The sequence below is a fragment of the Andrena cerasifolii genome, chromosome 13, assembly GCF_050908995.1.
Source record: "Andrena cerasifolii isolate SP2316 chromosome 13, iyAndCera1_principal, whole genome shotgun sequence".
Taxonomy (NCBI): Eukaryota; Metazoa; Arthropoda; class Insecta; order Hymenoptera; family Andrenidae; genus Andrena; species Andrena cerasifolii.
The window spans coordinates 8454243-8469731 of NC_135130.1; the positions used below are offsets into that span (position 1 = coordinate 8454243).

At 41.3% G+C, this 15489-nt stretch overlaps 4 protein-coding genes across 12 annotated transcripts in view; 2 read left to right on the forward strand and 2 right to left on the reverse strand.

Moving 5' to 3' along the window:
• Positions 1-27: 27 nt before the first annotated feature.
• On the reverse strand, positions 28-5189 carry LOC143375870 (G2/mitotic-specific cyclin-B). Its single transcript, XM_076825441.1, has 5 exons — positions 5019-5189; positions 3706-4287; positions 3393-3632; positions 2142-2260; positions 28-2073 (listed from the first exon to the last, which is right to left on the reverse strand). The coding sequence occupies exons 1-5, from the start codon at positions 5046-5048 to the stop codon at positions 1815-1817; spliced, it is 1230 nt and encodes a 409-aa protein (XP_076681556.1). The 5' UTR covers positions 5049-5189; the 3' UTR covers positions 28-1814.
• A 359-nt stretch (positions 5190-5548) lies between these two features.
• LOC143375873 (vacuolar protein sorting-associated protein 26C) lies at positions 5549-7155 on the forward strand. 2 transcript variants are annotated; one of them, XM_076825448.1, is made up of 6 exons: positions 5551-5875; positions 5946-6089; positions 6158-6550; positions 6620-6716; positions 6783-6908; positions 6983-7155. In XM_076825448.1, the coding sequence occupies exons 1-6, from the start codon at positions 5819-5821 to the stop codon at positions 7063-7065; spliced, it is 900 nt and encodes a 299-aa protein (XP_076681563.1). In that variant the 5' UTR covers positions 5551-5818; the 3' UTR covers positions 7066-7155. The 2 variants fall into 2 exon arrangements, with proteins under 2 accessions (XP_076681562.1, XP_076681563.1); XM_076825447.1 differs by having other exon boundaries at positions 5549-5875; positions 6783-7155.
• Positions 6967-11050, reverse strand: LOC143375871 (protein mono-ADP-ribosyltransferase PARP16-like). Of its 4 annotated transcripts, none has more exons than XM_076825443.1 (7): positions 10812-11050; positions 9087-9408; positions 8852-9007; positions 8552-8761; positions 8314-8479; positions 7496-7628; positions 6967-7412 (listed from the first exon to the last, which is right to left on the reverse strand). In XM_076825443.1, exons 1-7 carry the CDS (start codon positions 10829-10831, stop codon positions 7253-7255), a joined length of 1167 nt encoding a protein of 388 aa, XP_076681558.1. In that variant the 5' UTR covers positions 10832-11050; the 3' UTR covers positions 6967-7252. The 4 variants fall into 4 exon arrangements, with proteins under 4 accessions (XP_076681558.1, XP_076681560.1, XP_076681561.1 ...); XM_076825445.1 differs by having other exon boundaries at positions 10816-11049; XM_076825446.1 differs by lacking the exon at positions 10812-11050 and adding an exon at positions 9546-9846 and having other exon boundaries at positions 9087-9425.
• A 275-nt stretch (positions 11051-11325) lies between these two features.
• The window catches only part of Mef2 (myocyte enhancer factor 2), a 70564-nt gene continuing 66400 nt past the window's right edge, over positions 11326-15489 (forward strand). For 3 of the 5 annotated variants that reach the window (XM_076825440.1, XM_076825438.1, XM_076825439.1), the window contains exon 1: positions 11326-11786. The gene's annotated coding sequence lies outside the window, so the exon portion shown is untranslated. The remainder of the gene's footprint in view (positions 11787-15489) is intronic. The other 2 variants (XM_076825433.1, XM_076825435.1) reach the window with 1 other exon arrangement.

Genomic DNA, 15489 nt, shown 5'->3' on the forward strand with positions numbered 1-15489 from the left:
CGTGTGGATCCATCTACCTCCGAGAAATATGCTTGCATTTTCCATTTATTTCATAGATACTTTCATATAAACTTCTTCTATACAAACGGCAGTACAGTTTACAAAATTAGCAACAAATTTTTACGACAGATACGTTCGTAAATATACGGTTTCGTTATAAATTAAGAAATAAGCATCTCGACTGGGATCGGGACACACGTCTCGCAGTACGATATTCTCAAGCCTGCGCGAATAATGATTTATTGCCCCCGGGAAACATTGTTACAGCTTTATTTTCCACTAAGATTTGCTTTACATAAATTTCATACAAGTCGCGCGTTCCAAACGCACGACTGGATTAGCAAAACACCAGGAATGAACAACCACGTTCATTGGTATAATATTCTGTGCAAAATATTGATATCAAAGTATAAATTAATATCGTCTGGGAATACTCGCGTATTTTTTTCTCTATATATATTAACGTTAAAACTATTTATAGGGCTACTATCAAAATAAAAACGTGTTTATAATCATTAATAAAAGTTAAAATTTCTTTAATATTTCAGTATAAAAGTTACGATTAACGATTTAAATACCTACAAGTCCTGTTCCAAATTGGATAAAAATTCGGCAAAATGTTCAAGAAACTCGTCCGTTTGATTCTCGAGTAGCCAGGAAGTAAATCCATTAATGCTGCCTCTCTGAATAACGATGATCTACTATAAACTGTAGCCGAAATGAAGCTGAAAATTATTATCAAGGCTCTACACTGACAGATTCCCAAAGGTCCATTAAACGTGCAAATTTCTAACGATCGTGGTAAATACAGCGAAAATTAATTTTCCGTGGGATCTCCTCTTCTATTTCCTAATATTTACATGCTTCGTCACTTTGCCGAACTTTTATTGAATTTAAACCGCGATCCTTCGGCAAACGTTGTTCGATAGTTATACTACGATAGTTACACTCTAATTGAGATTAGATATCTGTACCGTTTGACTATACTCTCATGCTTATCCCTTGGTCCTTCCCTAGACAGCTCCTGTATACAATTATTCTAAATTCCGCCGGTACGCGCGAGGATAAAGAAAGCCTTTAATAAGTAATTCACGCGTTAAATGTACAGTTCGGGGGGAAAGACGTTCTACAGTTTTCAAGCAATGCAGCGCATTTTACTAGCGAATAAAGAATTATTCGAGTTGAATTCCACGACACGAAATTACTTATTCAAGTCCTCCCATCTCTTTAAACATCACACAACCTCCGACATCCATACCTATGACGATCATACGTCCCATTTTCAACAGGACTGTTACCTTCGAGGCAAAGACTCCACTGTACAATTACAAACGAGACTATCCTCCACAACTTTCGAGTTCGACCGGAGAACGAAGCTGCAATTTAAGCAGCTCTCCTCCTTTACTACATATTTTTTACGTATCCTTTTGCAAGAGAAATTACAGGTGGGCCCGATGATTCGGTTACGCTGAATTTCCGGCGCACGATAAACGGCAGGCTGTTACTTTTAACCTGTCCTTGAATTATTTGCTCCAATCGATTATGGAGTGAAAGTCTTTGGAACCAGGGATAATTATAAGGCTGTGAGTTTTCTAAGGTACAAGTCACTTTTAATGAAAGTGTTACGTATGGAGGGTAAGTGATGAATGAAGATAGTCTCGTCTCTCTCTATATTTCCCTTTATCTCGTGCTTCGTACGCGTCCCTGTTTCCGGAAACGGGGGGTCACCCTATTCATGCTGCAATTTATTTCGTTCAACGTGGCATTGAACAAACGAACGTCTCGTTAAGGTTACTATCGCTTCGAAACAAACATTATACCGGCTTCTTGTTCGCCGCGGCTATGGCAACCATAGTCTCCGACTTGATCTCGGGGCGCGTGCTGATCTTCATGTACTTCGACTGAGCGTATTTGTTCCTTATCACTTGGTACTTGCTCTTTTCCGCGTTAATCACAATATTCGCTATTTCTTGCACCACGGGCAGCACGTCATCCTTAGAGTAGGTGCTATAATGCACCAGCGTATTTGTCCAGACAACCTTTTCCGTGTCCTCGTCATCGTTGCCAATAATCCTGCGCAGTCGAAGCGTCACAGTAGCACTAATTTCCATCAAACGTGATAAACAATCGGGGTAACTTACATGAACGCTAAATATGTTGCCGCAGCTGCGATCAGGCTCGGCGGATAGTGGCACATCTCGTAATGGACCAGAGTCAGTTCCAGGCAGTACTTGGCCATTGTATGATGTATCGCGAGGGCCTAGTTTCAAAAAACTTGCTCGTCAGATTCAAGAACAATTAAGGGGGTACTCTAGTGTAAATGGTAGAAAAAATATTTTTTTTTGCTTTAACTCGTAGTTTGTGGGGTGACAAATGTTTCTGCAAAGCGACTTTTTGAAATTCGAAATATTAACAGAGATGTAGAGGTCCAGAGGTAGGGTCGTAAGGGAGGTCTAAAAACTTTAAACGCGTTTTTCTCGAAACAGGTTTTTTTCAAAACGGGCGTTTGCATATCTCACTGGGCCGATCCAGTAGCTCTTTTGCGTACACGTTTATAACGTAGCTGGCTATGGTTGGAAGCTCGGGCGCGTAAAAAATTAATATTGCAGAAGGAAAACAGCCGAATTTTTAGTGAAAATTGAACAGTTTTACTAAAAATGCTGCCACTCTGCAAATTTTTGTTTTTAGAAAGCCTCCGCGGTTCCAACCATAGCGACAAACATAATAAAGAAAATAAACCTTAGTTTTTGCATTTTGGATGACTAGAACAGTTCCCACATCAACGTTTGTCGAGAAAGAATTTTTTTTAACAAATTTGCGCCACCGACTATATTTATGTATATGTGCGATAAAAAAGTTTAAAAATATCTGAGTATTACTTCAAACATACCTTAATAGGCTGACTGTACCTAATATCGCCAATGATCTTAATATCGCCTGAGCTGCACACGTTTAAAGATCGCAGAATAAGGTCGAAAATCGCGATATTCCCGAAAACAGCGATTTTCACCCTTATTCTGTGATCTTTGAGCGTTTATAGCTCAGAGCAACGTTAACCGATTTTGATGAAATTTTCAGCATGTATACAACTTACTTCAATCTACCAATGGATTTTTTGAATTTTCATGATAGGCTCAGAAAAAAATTTAAAAAAAACGAACTTCACAAATTGAAATTTTAGGTCCAGTCCCAGCGTAAGTTCTTCAATTTCAAGAAAATCTTCCGTGCTACACCAACATCGTCGACGAGATTCCCCAATAATTAACAAATAATAATAAGAATCGACCCCAAAACAGTTTAATGCAACATGAACAATAGTGTTTTAAAAAAAATTCATAAATTTCGGGGGCTGTTGCCCGGGAATTCCAGCAGCGCGAGCCCGCGATACGTACCTTCCCCGCTTTGCTGTACCTCCTGAGGAAATGCAGCGGCAGCGGCCGGCCGAGAGAGTAGTCTAGCGTCTTGACGATCAGCATTTCCATTTGTAAAATCTCCACCCTGGAGTACGCATTGTCCGTGATATATACAAAGTCGTTTATATCCGGGGAGTATATCTCCTCGTACTTGCTGGCGATGAACATAGCTGTGACGCCGACCAGTTGCAGCCTCTTCCTGTCTATCGTGCGGCAAGCCTGGAGGAATTACAAGTCGCTTTTTAATACTACGAAACATGGACGCGCATTCAGTTACGAGGCGAGGACGAACCTGTAAAAATCGATCGATAATAGCAACGGTCAGATACAGTGTTTCTTGCAGCAAGTGGAATTGCTGGTGGACTTCGACTAGCCAGTCTATGAGTACGCTCCTCATTTTCGGCATAACTTCTTGGCCTTTTAGATATCCTCTCCCGATAGGGTACTTACTTTCTAGGGTTCTTAAATATTTATATATATCGTTGCTGTAGATAGAAACTAGACTAGGATTCTCTTTATCCTCCTCGTCGATATCCTCCACCGCCAGGAGGTCAGAGGAAAACGACTCCGCCTCCTTCTTCGGAGGGGCTAGCACCATGTTGTTTTCATGAGGAACTGTTGCTTTTACTACAGGCTTGACTATCTGTACAGGTGGTTTCTCCAGCGGCTTCTCCGCCAGCTTGGCATTCTGTTTAGCCGGTACTATCACCTTCTTCTTATCCTTCTGCAGCAAGCTGGTCCTGTCGACGGGTTCTACGCCTCTCACTGTGTTCACCCTGTTGCCTATCTCGCCCAGAGCAGCCCTCTTGGTCTTCCCTGCCACCGCGTTCACCGAGGACTTTATGTTCTTCGCATTCTCTTGGTTCACAATGTGCTGGAAAATTACGAAATCTGCGTTTCAATTCTATCCCCTATGATGGACTAGAAATCATTCGTGTAGATCGAAGGTCAATGTAGTAGTTGTTTCCAAACAATTATAAGTTGAAATAGAAGTAGGAAGCAAAAAAAAAATCGGAACAGCTTGGAAATGGAAATCTACGTCTGGCATTTTTAATTCCCGATTCGCGGGATCAGCTAATTTCATTCGGGGCATTTTGCCGAGAAAAAGAGGCAAAGAAAAAAATTGTATGTATAATACGAAGCATCAACACGGCGACAGAATTCCGCCAAAATGTTAAGGAACGCATTTCCGTTAGAATTCGAATCGTTCAGAGGCAATTAATTCCCCCGAAATTCCGGTCGAGGAAATTATCCGTGGACCTGAAAGAAGCGTTGAGCATAGGGCCAGCGATGTGGCGGAGGAATGTGGCATCCTAGACGAAATACCGTTCGGAGGATCGAAAAGTACGTTGATGCGAAGAACGAGTTTCGGGAGCTGGGATGTTCGATCGGGGGATATCGCGATTGATTGGGGAAGCTAAAGCACGTGGAAAGTTGATTGTAAATGGGGGAATGGGTAAGAATGAAACGCGGTGGTTGGCTTTAAAACGAGGGGCATTTAAAGATGTCAGTAACGGACGGTTACCCCGAACTATTGACCTCCCCCATGCATTCCGCAGAGAAACGATCAGGCTTCTATCGTCCCGATTAAAATACCCGACTCACCGTGAGCGCCGTCCGACTTCTTAGTGCCATCGTTGATTCGCTTGTAAAAGGATTCCTCGCAACACCGACAAATTCGTCTCACGATAAAAAGCTGCGTCCACCGTTTGCCAAACAACGTTCACCTCTGCAGTAACGACTCCGGCGGTTTGAATTTGTTTAGTCGATCGAACGGAAGTTCACCCTCTGCGGATGTTGGCGCGCCAGAATAAAAGACCGCGGAATTTGAAATGGCCGAACGGTCGCGGCAGCTCTAAACGTGATTTCTAAATTTTAGATACCTTTTAAATATCTGTTTTTAAAGCTTAGCTTTTTAAATAATACCTACTTTATTTTATCCCCAGTCGGTATTTGAAATAGTGCTTGGGATTATTATTCTGTTTGCAATTAGGAGAATTTCCTCCTATTTAGGGACGATGAATTATTTGAAGGAAACTGATGAAGTTAGATACCTTTGAAATTGTATGTAATTAGTTTTAATAAATAAAGGGAAAATAAGATGATGTTTGAAATAGTTTCACTTGGAAACTTAGTAATTTGGCAGATTATGATTAAACAGCTGATGGGTTTGATCGAAATTTCGTCAGTGGCACTTGAATATATATTTATATTTGATTTTATATTGTATCGCGCGATTCCTGCGTTTATATTCATTAGCGAATGGAGTAATTGATCGAGTGTATTGAATTAAACAAGTATCATGAGTTTTATACAGATCACGATGTCTAACGAATGTTGTCATTGAGGACCGTCATATCTCGTCGCGTTTTGTTAATAATTAGTGGACGATCTGGTTCTGCATAATGTCAATAAATATTGACATCAGGTTGAAGCGGGCTAGTAAAATATATCACGAAGGGGTAGGTTTAATAATAACCCACGAGCGATCGCATTGCAGAATGGAGGTTATGTTTAGAGGTTATGTTTCAGGAAGTAGTCGCTGGTTTTATACTGTTGCAAACTAATTCGGACGTCAAACACGACGGGATATTCCTGAGCATGGAAGGCTCGGTGAACCTGCAGCTCAGCTCCAAGAACTTCGGAATATTCGAAGCTTTTTACAATTCCGTGAAGGTTAGAATTCACCTCATTATGCGAATTAATGCGAAAATATGTGTCGCTGTAACGTAACATATTTTTAGCCGATACAATTGGTTCAATATACTTTAGATGTTGCCCCGAGCGGAAAGATACCGAACGGTAGAACCGAGATTCCGTTCGAATTGCCATTGAAACCTAGAGGGAGTAAGTCCTTGTACGAGACTTACCACGGGGTTTTTGTTAACGTACAGTACTTCGTGCGTTGCGATATAAAAAGGAGCTTCCTGGCGAAAGACGTGAACAAATCGTTGGAATTCATAGTGGAAGACAAAGCGCCCTCTAAGGCGGAGAAGGAGCCGAATAAAGTAGTGTCCTTTAAGATTATGCCAGAGTCGTTGCAAAACACGAGAGACAGAACCAATATTCCCAGATTCTGCATCTCGGGCAAGCTGGACTCCTTGCATTGTAAGATTTCCGAGCCGTTGACGGGAGAGGTGAATATAAAGATCCATAAGCTTCGCTTTACGTACAGCAGGCAAATTACTTCACTCGTTAAATCTCAGGTGGTAATCGAGCATTGCGAAGCAGTTATAAAATCGATCGAGCTGCAGTTAGTAAGGGTAGAGACTTGCGGTTGCGCGGAGGGATATTCCCGGGATGGTAAAGTTGTTGGAATAATCCGCGCGCGGGTATTTCATTCGTATGATTCCATTTTATTTTTTTTAGCGACTGAAATACAAAATATACAAATCGGTGAGGGAAATCCGTGCACGAATTTGCCAATACCGATATACATGATATTCCCGAGGCTATTTACTTGCCCTACGTTGAGCACGAGCAATTTTAAAGTTGGTAAGTCGATCCGTTCGTTTTCTGCGCCCGCCTTCATTTTCGGGAGAATTTTATTTAATCGTGTTTCGTTACAGAGTTCGAGGTGAACCTGATTGTAGTCTTCGAAGACGATTACTTAGTCACAGAGAATTTTCCTATCATATTGTCGAGATATTAAATTTTCTATGCAGACACAGTGTTCTATATGAATTATGTATATTGTTTACAAATTGTATATATGTATATTAATAAATGCAATCTTACGTTCCATTTTATTAGAAAATGTATAAAATGAAAAAGGGGGAAGCTTCCTATTAATGTACAACTCGGTCAACAATTCGCAACAGTGTAAAAAGTTTCCTCTCTTAGTCTAGCCCGGCTTTCTGCACGAATAATTTGTAATACTTCTCCACCTGCTTGTTGTGAGTCAGTCCAACCGAAGCCAGTAGAACCACATAGCCAAGCACGAATGTTAATAATTTATGTTGCTTGAACCATGCTATTAGTCCTCTATTATCAGCGTATCTGAAACATGCAACAGTGCTTTGTGTTTCTGCATTGCAAATTAATACTTCAAAGAAGCGTACGAGCATGAGAAGTTTTTCTACCTAGTCGTTTGAACTTCTTGGCTGTAGACGAGAAGATAGCGTACCCTCACTAGCTCGCTGTTCGTTACCAGGTAGTATTTATTCGGCACCTTTCTGCCTATCGAGCACGTCACCATGTTCCGAGCGTTGTTCTCTGAAAAACAGTTCTCCGTGAGTGGCGAACGATGTCTCCTATACAGGGTCATCATTTAATCTTGCAACCCGCGCTCGCGCGAACAGGTAAAGCGGCAATAGTGCCTCACAGACGCATTCCACTACAACCACGCACCGGCCCGGCGTTCGGAGTAAATCTATGATTTATTGATATTAATAAAAAGTGCACAAATAATAATAATTATTTTATAATTTAACTTTGAAAGTGAAAAATGCAAAGGGAGCAGTTTCTGATCAGTTTCGCACGTTTTACTACGAGCTATCAAATTTTGCGTGTAAATTTCAAAATACTTCATAATTATTTAGTAATTTGTTATAAAAAATTTGTATCCACCATTAAGAGAGACTAATTTTTCCTCATTTCTCGGCGCAGATTGCATTCCGATATCTTTTATAGTTCAAAAGTTACACGAAAAGGTCCGAAATTCTTCAACCCGGGTCGGGAAATTCCGAATGACTGTTTGCGACGTCAATTTGATAGAGACCACCCTAAAATTTTCGAAGCTAGGGCATCACTGCGGTCGCTAGCAGCTCTCCGGTCGCCGGACCGGTGCATGGCTGTAGTGGAACGCGCCTGCGAGGCGCCGCTGCCGTTTTACCTGTTCGCGCGAGCGCGGGTTGCAAGATTAAATGATGACCCTGTATTTCCTGCGGTGTATATTAACCTGAGTCCCCAGCCTTTACGTCCGCGTGATTGATAAGCTCGCACAGAGCTATGCAGCTCATTTCGCTCCCGAGTATGCTGCACCCCCACCCGTAGCCGACAGGGCTGTACGGCAGGCTCACGCCTAATTCGCTGGATAAATAGATTCCTTTGCCGAACAGCGACTTCTGGAAGTATATATCACTTTAACGACACAATGAATCACGTTAAAGTAGTACGCAAACGCTAGATTACTTCACCTTGCACATATTCTGTTGCAGGCCGTAGTGTATTATGGAATGGAAGTTTTCTAGTCTACTGCCGTGGTAGGCGTAGAAGGTCGAGCGGCCTTGAGCGATGCTTTTCCACCTGTCTTCCGAGCAGGACTGCTTCGCGCTCGCCACTTGGAATATCAAATTCGGCACAGCTGCCGAAATCTCCGAGGGAACTTTTCTCAATACAGAGTCGAACTGCGGTAGAAACATTTACAGGTTTTCGAATTTGAAATCGAATCTCTCGAGCATCGAGAGATTTGCGTAGTTGTCTGCGAGAGAACTTACGCTCTCCTTGTTAAGGCTCTTTATATAAGGATCCCTTAGGCGTATCAGAACCCAATGCAGTAAATCTATGGCTTTCCCGTATCTTTCGTACACGTCCGTCTCTGGCAGTGCTTTAACTATTACAGCTAGCGGGGGAATTAGTTCTATCGCTTTTCTCTGTGGGCAGATTTTAACGGTCAACGAGTATTACCACGTAGGAAGATAGTCGAAGCTACCGACGCTTTGACGACCCTACCAAAGCCTCGATGTCCTTGCATTCGTTCTTTATGTACATCGGCGGGAATGGCTTCAAGCAAGTATCGTAGCGATAAGTGTTGCAAGCAGCTACGAACAGGGACCATTTTAGGTCGGCTGCTTTCAGGTCTTTCTCCAGCAATTGTTTCAGGGATGAAACCTTCTTCCCTATGTCCTCCTGGTTCCCGGCATCTAAGCGAGTCGTGTAGAGAACGTCCAGGTCCGATTCTTTAGGAACTTTGGTGTCCAGAAATTTCTCCTTCCCTTTGTCATTGTGGGTGTAATGCGTCTTACTCGGATTGTCCATCATTGATGTGTCAAATCTGGAGTTGAACGGTTAGTTATTCGTTAATAATTATTCAAGCAGACGGAAGTGTGTTCCGTTATTCGCGAAAATAAAAGTGAATCTCCTGGAGATGGGATGACAGATTTCGGAATGTTTACCTCCGGAATGGGCTAGCAATTTGATATTTATCTAGGAGCGAAACGAAGCGGTTTATTTCGCATGCTCCGCACTATAAATCATTCGTTCGTTTTATCGCGCTTCATTATCACTTAATTTGCCGCTGTTGCATGGTGCGGAGCAAAAAGAAAAGGTGCGGAGAGGAGTTTGTGAAACAAAAAGTCGGCAAACGATCGGTTATCACTGGTCGTTTACAAGCGATATATTGAAATTATTCGGTGGTATATTATCCCAGGTATACAACGTTAAAGAAATGAAAGCTGGAGCGCCATCCGATTAGGGAGATTCTCGATCCTCGCAGGAATATTTGCATTCGTACAGTTTCCCAATATTTCCTCGCGGTTTCTTCATTTTTGGATTGGGTAGATCGCCCGATTACCGTGCTTCGACGCCGACTTGCTCACGAAGGAATTAATTACTGACTTCTCTTAAACCTATTTTGCTTGGTGAAAATTTATATTGGTATTTGGAACTTTTCTCTTTATTAAGGCATTTTTTTCGGGTTGAAAATGTTAATTCTTCATATTTTTTTAATTGAAATAAAATTTCATGTGTTCGTCCCAATTAACGTGCCCTGAAAAGTGCGTTGCCCGTATTACGGTGCCCTTTTTTGAATAGCGTTCCCGCGGTTAGGTTATGTCTTTCAACTTTGACCTGTTCGAAACATTTTGTTTGCTGAACGAGTGACGATTTCATCTAACTTCAATATGACATTTTCATTACAAAAGCAAAATATGCAAATATAAATTTCTGTTCGTCCGTTCTGAGAAACGAAAGTAAGGTTAGGTTCAGCAGTTACAGAGGGAGCCAGTGGGCACCGAGGGGCGCGGTAATAGGGACAAGCGTTAAATTCCTGTTCCTATTACTGGCTTCACTTTAAAAAATACGAAAATATTTTTTCATAAAATTTGAACCAGTTATGATATACGAAACACTTTACATAAGTGCAAATCATGATAATTATCAATTTATTTACTTCTGTAAAGTACGTGTTTGGTAAGGATTTAGGTAAATATCATCGAAATCTTCATATGCATCTTTTAAATTTTTTTACCCTGCTGTAAATGTTTAAAAATGCAACCTTCTCGTTTGTGACACATACATTAATAGTTTAACTTAATTAAAAAAATTGATTTCCTAATTTATTCTAACCTAAAGCTTTCGCAGCGAGAAACTGATTAACCGCACCTCGACGCGCGCTTTCCTTCCGCGTTTCGGTACCCCAGCCACCAGAATCGAGCATTCAAATTAGTTGCAACGTACTTACAATCCTCAGCGGGCATCTTCGATGTCGCAATTTTCGCAGTATTCGATTTTGGGACGGAAGCGGCTAATTGCTCAGAGAACTGGATACATTTAATCTTCGTTACAACGAATTTGTACTGAAATCATGGACATTGTCCGGATGTTTCGCGACTCCTGCCGCAGATCACATCTGTTTCGTTGAGGTTCGTTTGTTACGGCGATGTTTTTCTCTTTCGACCTGCCAAATTATAACCTCCACTCATCGTTTTATCATTCCAGCGACGAAAGGCTTTCAAAAAAACACGATATCCAACAGCCCGAATGAAGTATCGCGCAGAGAAGCGGCAGATTAAATCGTTCAATTTTAAACAGCGCGCGAAAACGCGCGCCCGGTTTGATTGGCGGGTTGCGCGCGCAGCCCCCGGCTCGACGCGCGCATAGGGGACTCGTCCGGCCTGCTATTGGCCAGCGTGCGACTCAATGTCATGCTTCAAGGTAAACTATCGATGACGTCAGTGTACGTCACTTAACAAGTGGGAGTGGATGGATAGATGTCGGCAGCCGTGCTGGCTCTCGCGAATAATCGCACGGGTAAATTCGCCACGGGACGATACCGCGTCGCCGCGATAATGTCTCGTGCCTCCTAGCGATGTAGTTCCTCTCGTCCTCCCTCCGTGAAGCAAGCGAGCGAAAGCCAGCCACCGAGAAACCAGAGGAAGCAAAGCAGCCGAGGGAAACCGCGAAAAGAAAGGGAAGTCGGGGCGAGGAATAATAAACGGGCGACGGGGCACACGTGTTTCCGCGGTAAATGGAAAAACACCGAAATCGGCCTGCGCATGCCCGACAACCGATGACGTCACGAAAATTGTGCTTTTGATCAAACTCGCTCTCTCGCCGTTGTTTTTTTTTCTCATCGCGGACGTGAATGATGTGGAGAGTGAAATAATCGGACGGGAAAGCTCTGTGGGAGCCGCGGACCAGCCGGTGAGAATCGTAAGTAAATACCGCGCCGCTCTCGCCTTTTCACAAGCGATCCGTTGACTTACAGTCTGTTAACATGGCCTTCACACGTACGCGCGCGCACACGCGCGCCCGCGCGTCCATGCAGGCACCCACACGCACGCAAAGCAGGCAGAAGTGTACACGATTTTGGGGGATTAAAAAAAATTAAAAGCAGCAGCCAGTTCTTAGGGATGCCCTGATGGCCGAGCCGTTCGAGGCCCCGTCGAGTTCCGGAGTATGTCCCTTCGGGACCCGGGAGAATCGCAGGGACAGGGGAGTCCTTTTCCCTTGGTGGATATATTGATCTCCCCTCTGAGGAATTAACGAAAATGACAGGTCCTGCTTCCACTCCAACAGAATTTTCTCTCAGCTTTGAATCTCTTGCCAGGGGCTTGCACCCCAGGCCAATTCCTTTCCCATTCGTTTGCTTTGGTTTCTTCCCAGGGATTGTTGTTTGTGGGTGTTCGCTGCGACGTTGCACAGGAATGTTGGCTTCTGTCGACTGAGCTTTCAGGGGATTTGGGTAACGTGGAGCTCAACGTCCAGGCTCGCAGAGGTTTATGTGGAAACAATGTTTTCAGAGTGTATAGTCCATGGATCCGGTTGATATTGTATATTGTGTTAATAGAGTATATCCTAGTTTAAGCTAGACTTCTATTATCAATGTTATGATATAACCTTTATTGAAGCGTTAACAAACAACAGCTCAATCTTGCGGCAGATTTGTGGCAATGTTTTATACGCATCTCATAGCTGTGGGAGCTGCGAGGAAGCTTGAATAGTTTGTGTATTTTCCGCTGTAAACTTGCTGGGCAGATACTTCTAATTCATCGCAAACCTTTGAAAGCTACTGTTACCTAAGAGAAATGGGTTTTAAAGTAACCTCTTTGTGAAGTTCCAGAGCAGATTTTATTGCTGTGTGTTTTCAATGATCGCAGGTTTTTAACTGCTCCCAATATGAAAATCTTTTGGCTACTTGGTAATGATTGGAGTAATGACATTATTTTTCTGAAATTAATTTTGGGGAGGCATTTTCGGAGTAGTTAGCTCGATGAAACATTCCGGGCGGAGGAATGTTTATTGTGTGTTTATCAATTAATTTGTTTTAGACCCACTGACAAACGTAGTGGCAGGGGGAGCGGTGTTCTCGAAATATTTTTGTTGGAAAACATTTGCAAATTTCTGCTGGATGCTGCCATCTGCAGCCGCAACTATCTACTAACCGGATCTGCATCGGTAATGCAGAGATCTTGATGAAAGCACTCGAATGATCTCGCGTTGTTTTGCAAATTCAACGAGAAATGAGAATGTGGAATTTTGTGAGTGATAGGTTTGACTGTTTCCAGTTAGAACCTCGCAGTTTGCTAGGATCTTTTGTGGGAAATAGTAAGTGGCGGGAAAAGAATCGTTTTTAAGAAGAGAGGGACTAATGCACTTGGATAGGTTAACTTGGCTAGTTTAGCTTGGTTAGTTTCAACTTATGAAAGAGGAAACGTTTGGAACGGTGACGAGTTTGTTTAGAAAGAAAGGGTACCCAGAAAGGTGAAAGTGTTTTGAAAATGAGGAGTTCCCTATCACCTCAATTTATGCCCGTTATTTTTCGCAGAAAATTCAGTAGATTTATCCACGTTATACATTCGCCTCCACAGGGATTCTATTCATTCCTATTTTCGTATGCTCTATTCAGTCATCAGCTTCGTATACCCAACACTTCCGGTTTTTACCGAATAAACTTCGCGATCGCGTGGAAACGTGTAAAAAGAAGAAAAGAGCTCCCATAAACACAGGCTCGCAATCGTTTAATTTCCGAGATACAACGGTGTTATTCCGCCGCAGAGTAATGGATACGTTATCTCGCTTATAACATAGTAACGTCTGAGTAAATACGGCAATTACAACAAAAAAAAAATGTGAAATTACTAGTGTCAAGCGCCCGTTTCGTTCGGAGAGTAGCCGATTGCAATTTAATTAAGGGGACCCTCCGGTCAAAACGCTCGAAAAAACAGGAGATCTTTATGAATTTCTTACGAGAAGTGGTTATAACGTATCCTGAAAAATGTTTTTGCCATTTATTGATACACTCGTTAGGGTACAGAAAAATATTTTTGTTTCGTGCTTTCGATCTTGATGCATTTCCTAGGTGGCGCTCAGTGCAGCGCTGCCCAAAAGAGATGCCTGAACCAGAGTTGGGACAAATAGTAATCTAATTACAAATTACGATTAAAATGTAATTATGTAATCGATTACACATTATTTCATGTACTTTCTGCACACAATTACATTTCAATCGTAATTTGTAATTAGTTTAAATTTTACCTAACTCTGGCCTAAACTGCAACCACAAAATTTACTCACAGCTTCGACCAAAATGTAAAAACTAGCCAAAAAATCCCTTAAAAATTATATCAATGCTTATCCATTGTTGCGGCAAAAAAAAAGAGCAAAACTACGATAACTGGTGCACATTTGAACGAATTAGTGCAAAAAGTGGGTAATTTTTTGCAAAAATGTGCAGATAAAAAAAACCGTGTTTAAAAAATTATGTTATAAGACGCGGCGATAGCGAGTCCAATTACGAGTTAAATGCCTCAAGGTTTTCTTGAATCGGTTCAGTAGATCTTCTGAAATCGTGGTCGCCATTTCGAAAATATTTTGAGAAAAACTACTTTCGGAGTTTAAATTGGCTATGCGACTGTAGGACCTATACCGTTACGAATTTTGTTCCGATACTTTCACTGGAGTATTTTCAGGATCTTATACTACAAAAATTAAAAGTAAAAGAAAATGAATTTTCTGAAAAATTTTAACTGGAGGGTTCCCTTAAGGGGTTTGTACCTAGTCAGGAGGCCGAAAAGAGGCGATTTTTTTTTGAAAAACCGGAAGCATACATTTTTACAGAACTTCTTGCACCGAAAAGAGCAACATTTAAGGAACATTTCGTAATTTTTTTGTAGCAAAATATTTACGTTTATAATAAAAATACAACGACATCTAAGAAGCCTTTTTAAAAACGGTGAGCACGATATCTCAGAAACTACTGCACCAATCTTTCTGAAATTTTGTGGGCTTATTTTTTAAATAAATAATCTTTTAAATTTCGGCCTGCTGACTAGGCACAACCCCTTAAAGCGCGAAGTAGAAATAGCGATATTTCAAGAAAAGAAGCATTCCTCGAGCAACTTTATACACGTTTACACAATCTAGCATTCAGGTCATCAAAAACCACAAATTACTCCTCCCTTCTCCATCACTCGGGTCTCCAAATTAGTCCGCGTAGATACAGCCGAGTCGCAATTCATGAATTTCGAGTTGGAAAGAAATATTTCGCCAGTGGCTCGAAACTGATCGCGCGTCACGTTGCGTTAGGTTGCTCGGAAAGTTCGTAGCAATTTTTTTAAGGTTTTTTTATTAATTTAATTTTTTTAATGTTTTTTTAAGCAGTCGGGTTTTTTAATTTTTTAAATTTTTATTTAATTTTTTTTTAATGTTTTTTTAAGCAGTCGGGTTTTTTAATTTTTTAAATTTTTATTTAATTTTTTTTAATGTTTTTTTAAGCAGTCGGGTTTTTTAATTTTTTAAATTTTTATTTAATTTTTTTTAAATGTTTTTTAAGCAGTCGGGTTTTTTAATTTTTTAAATTTTTATTTAATTTTTTTAATGTTCTTTTAAGCAGTCGGGTTATTTAATTTTTTAA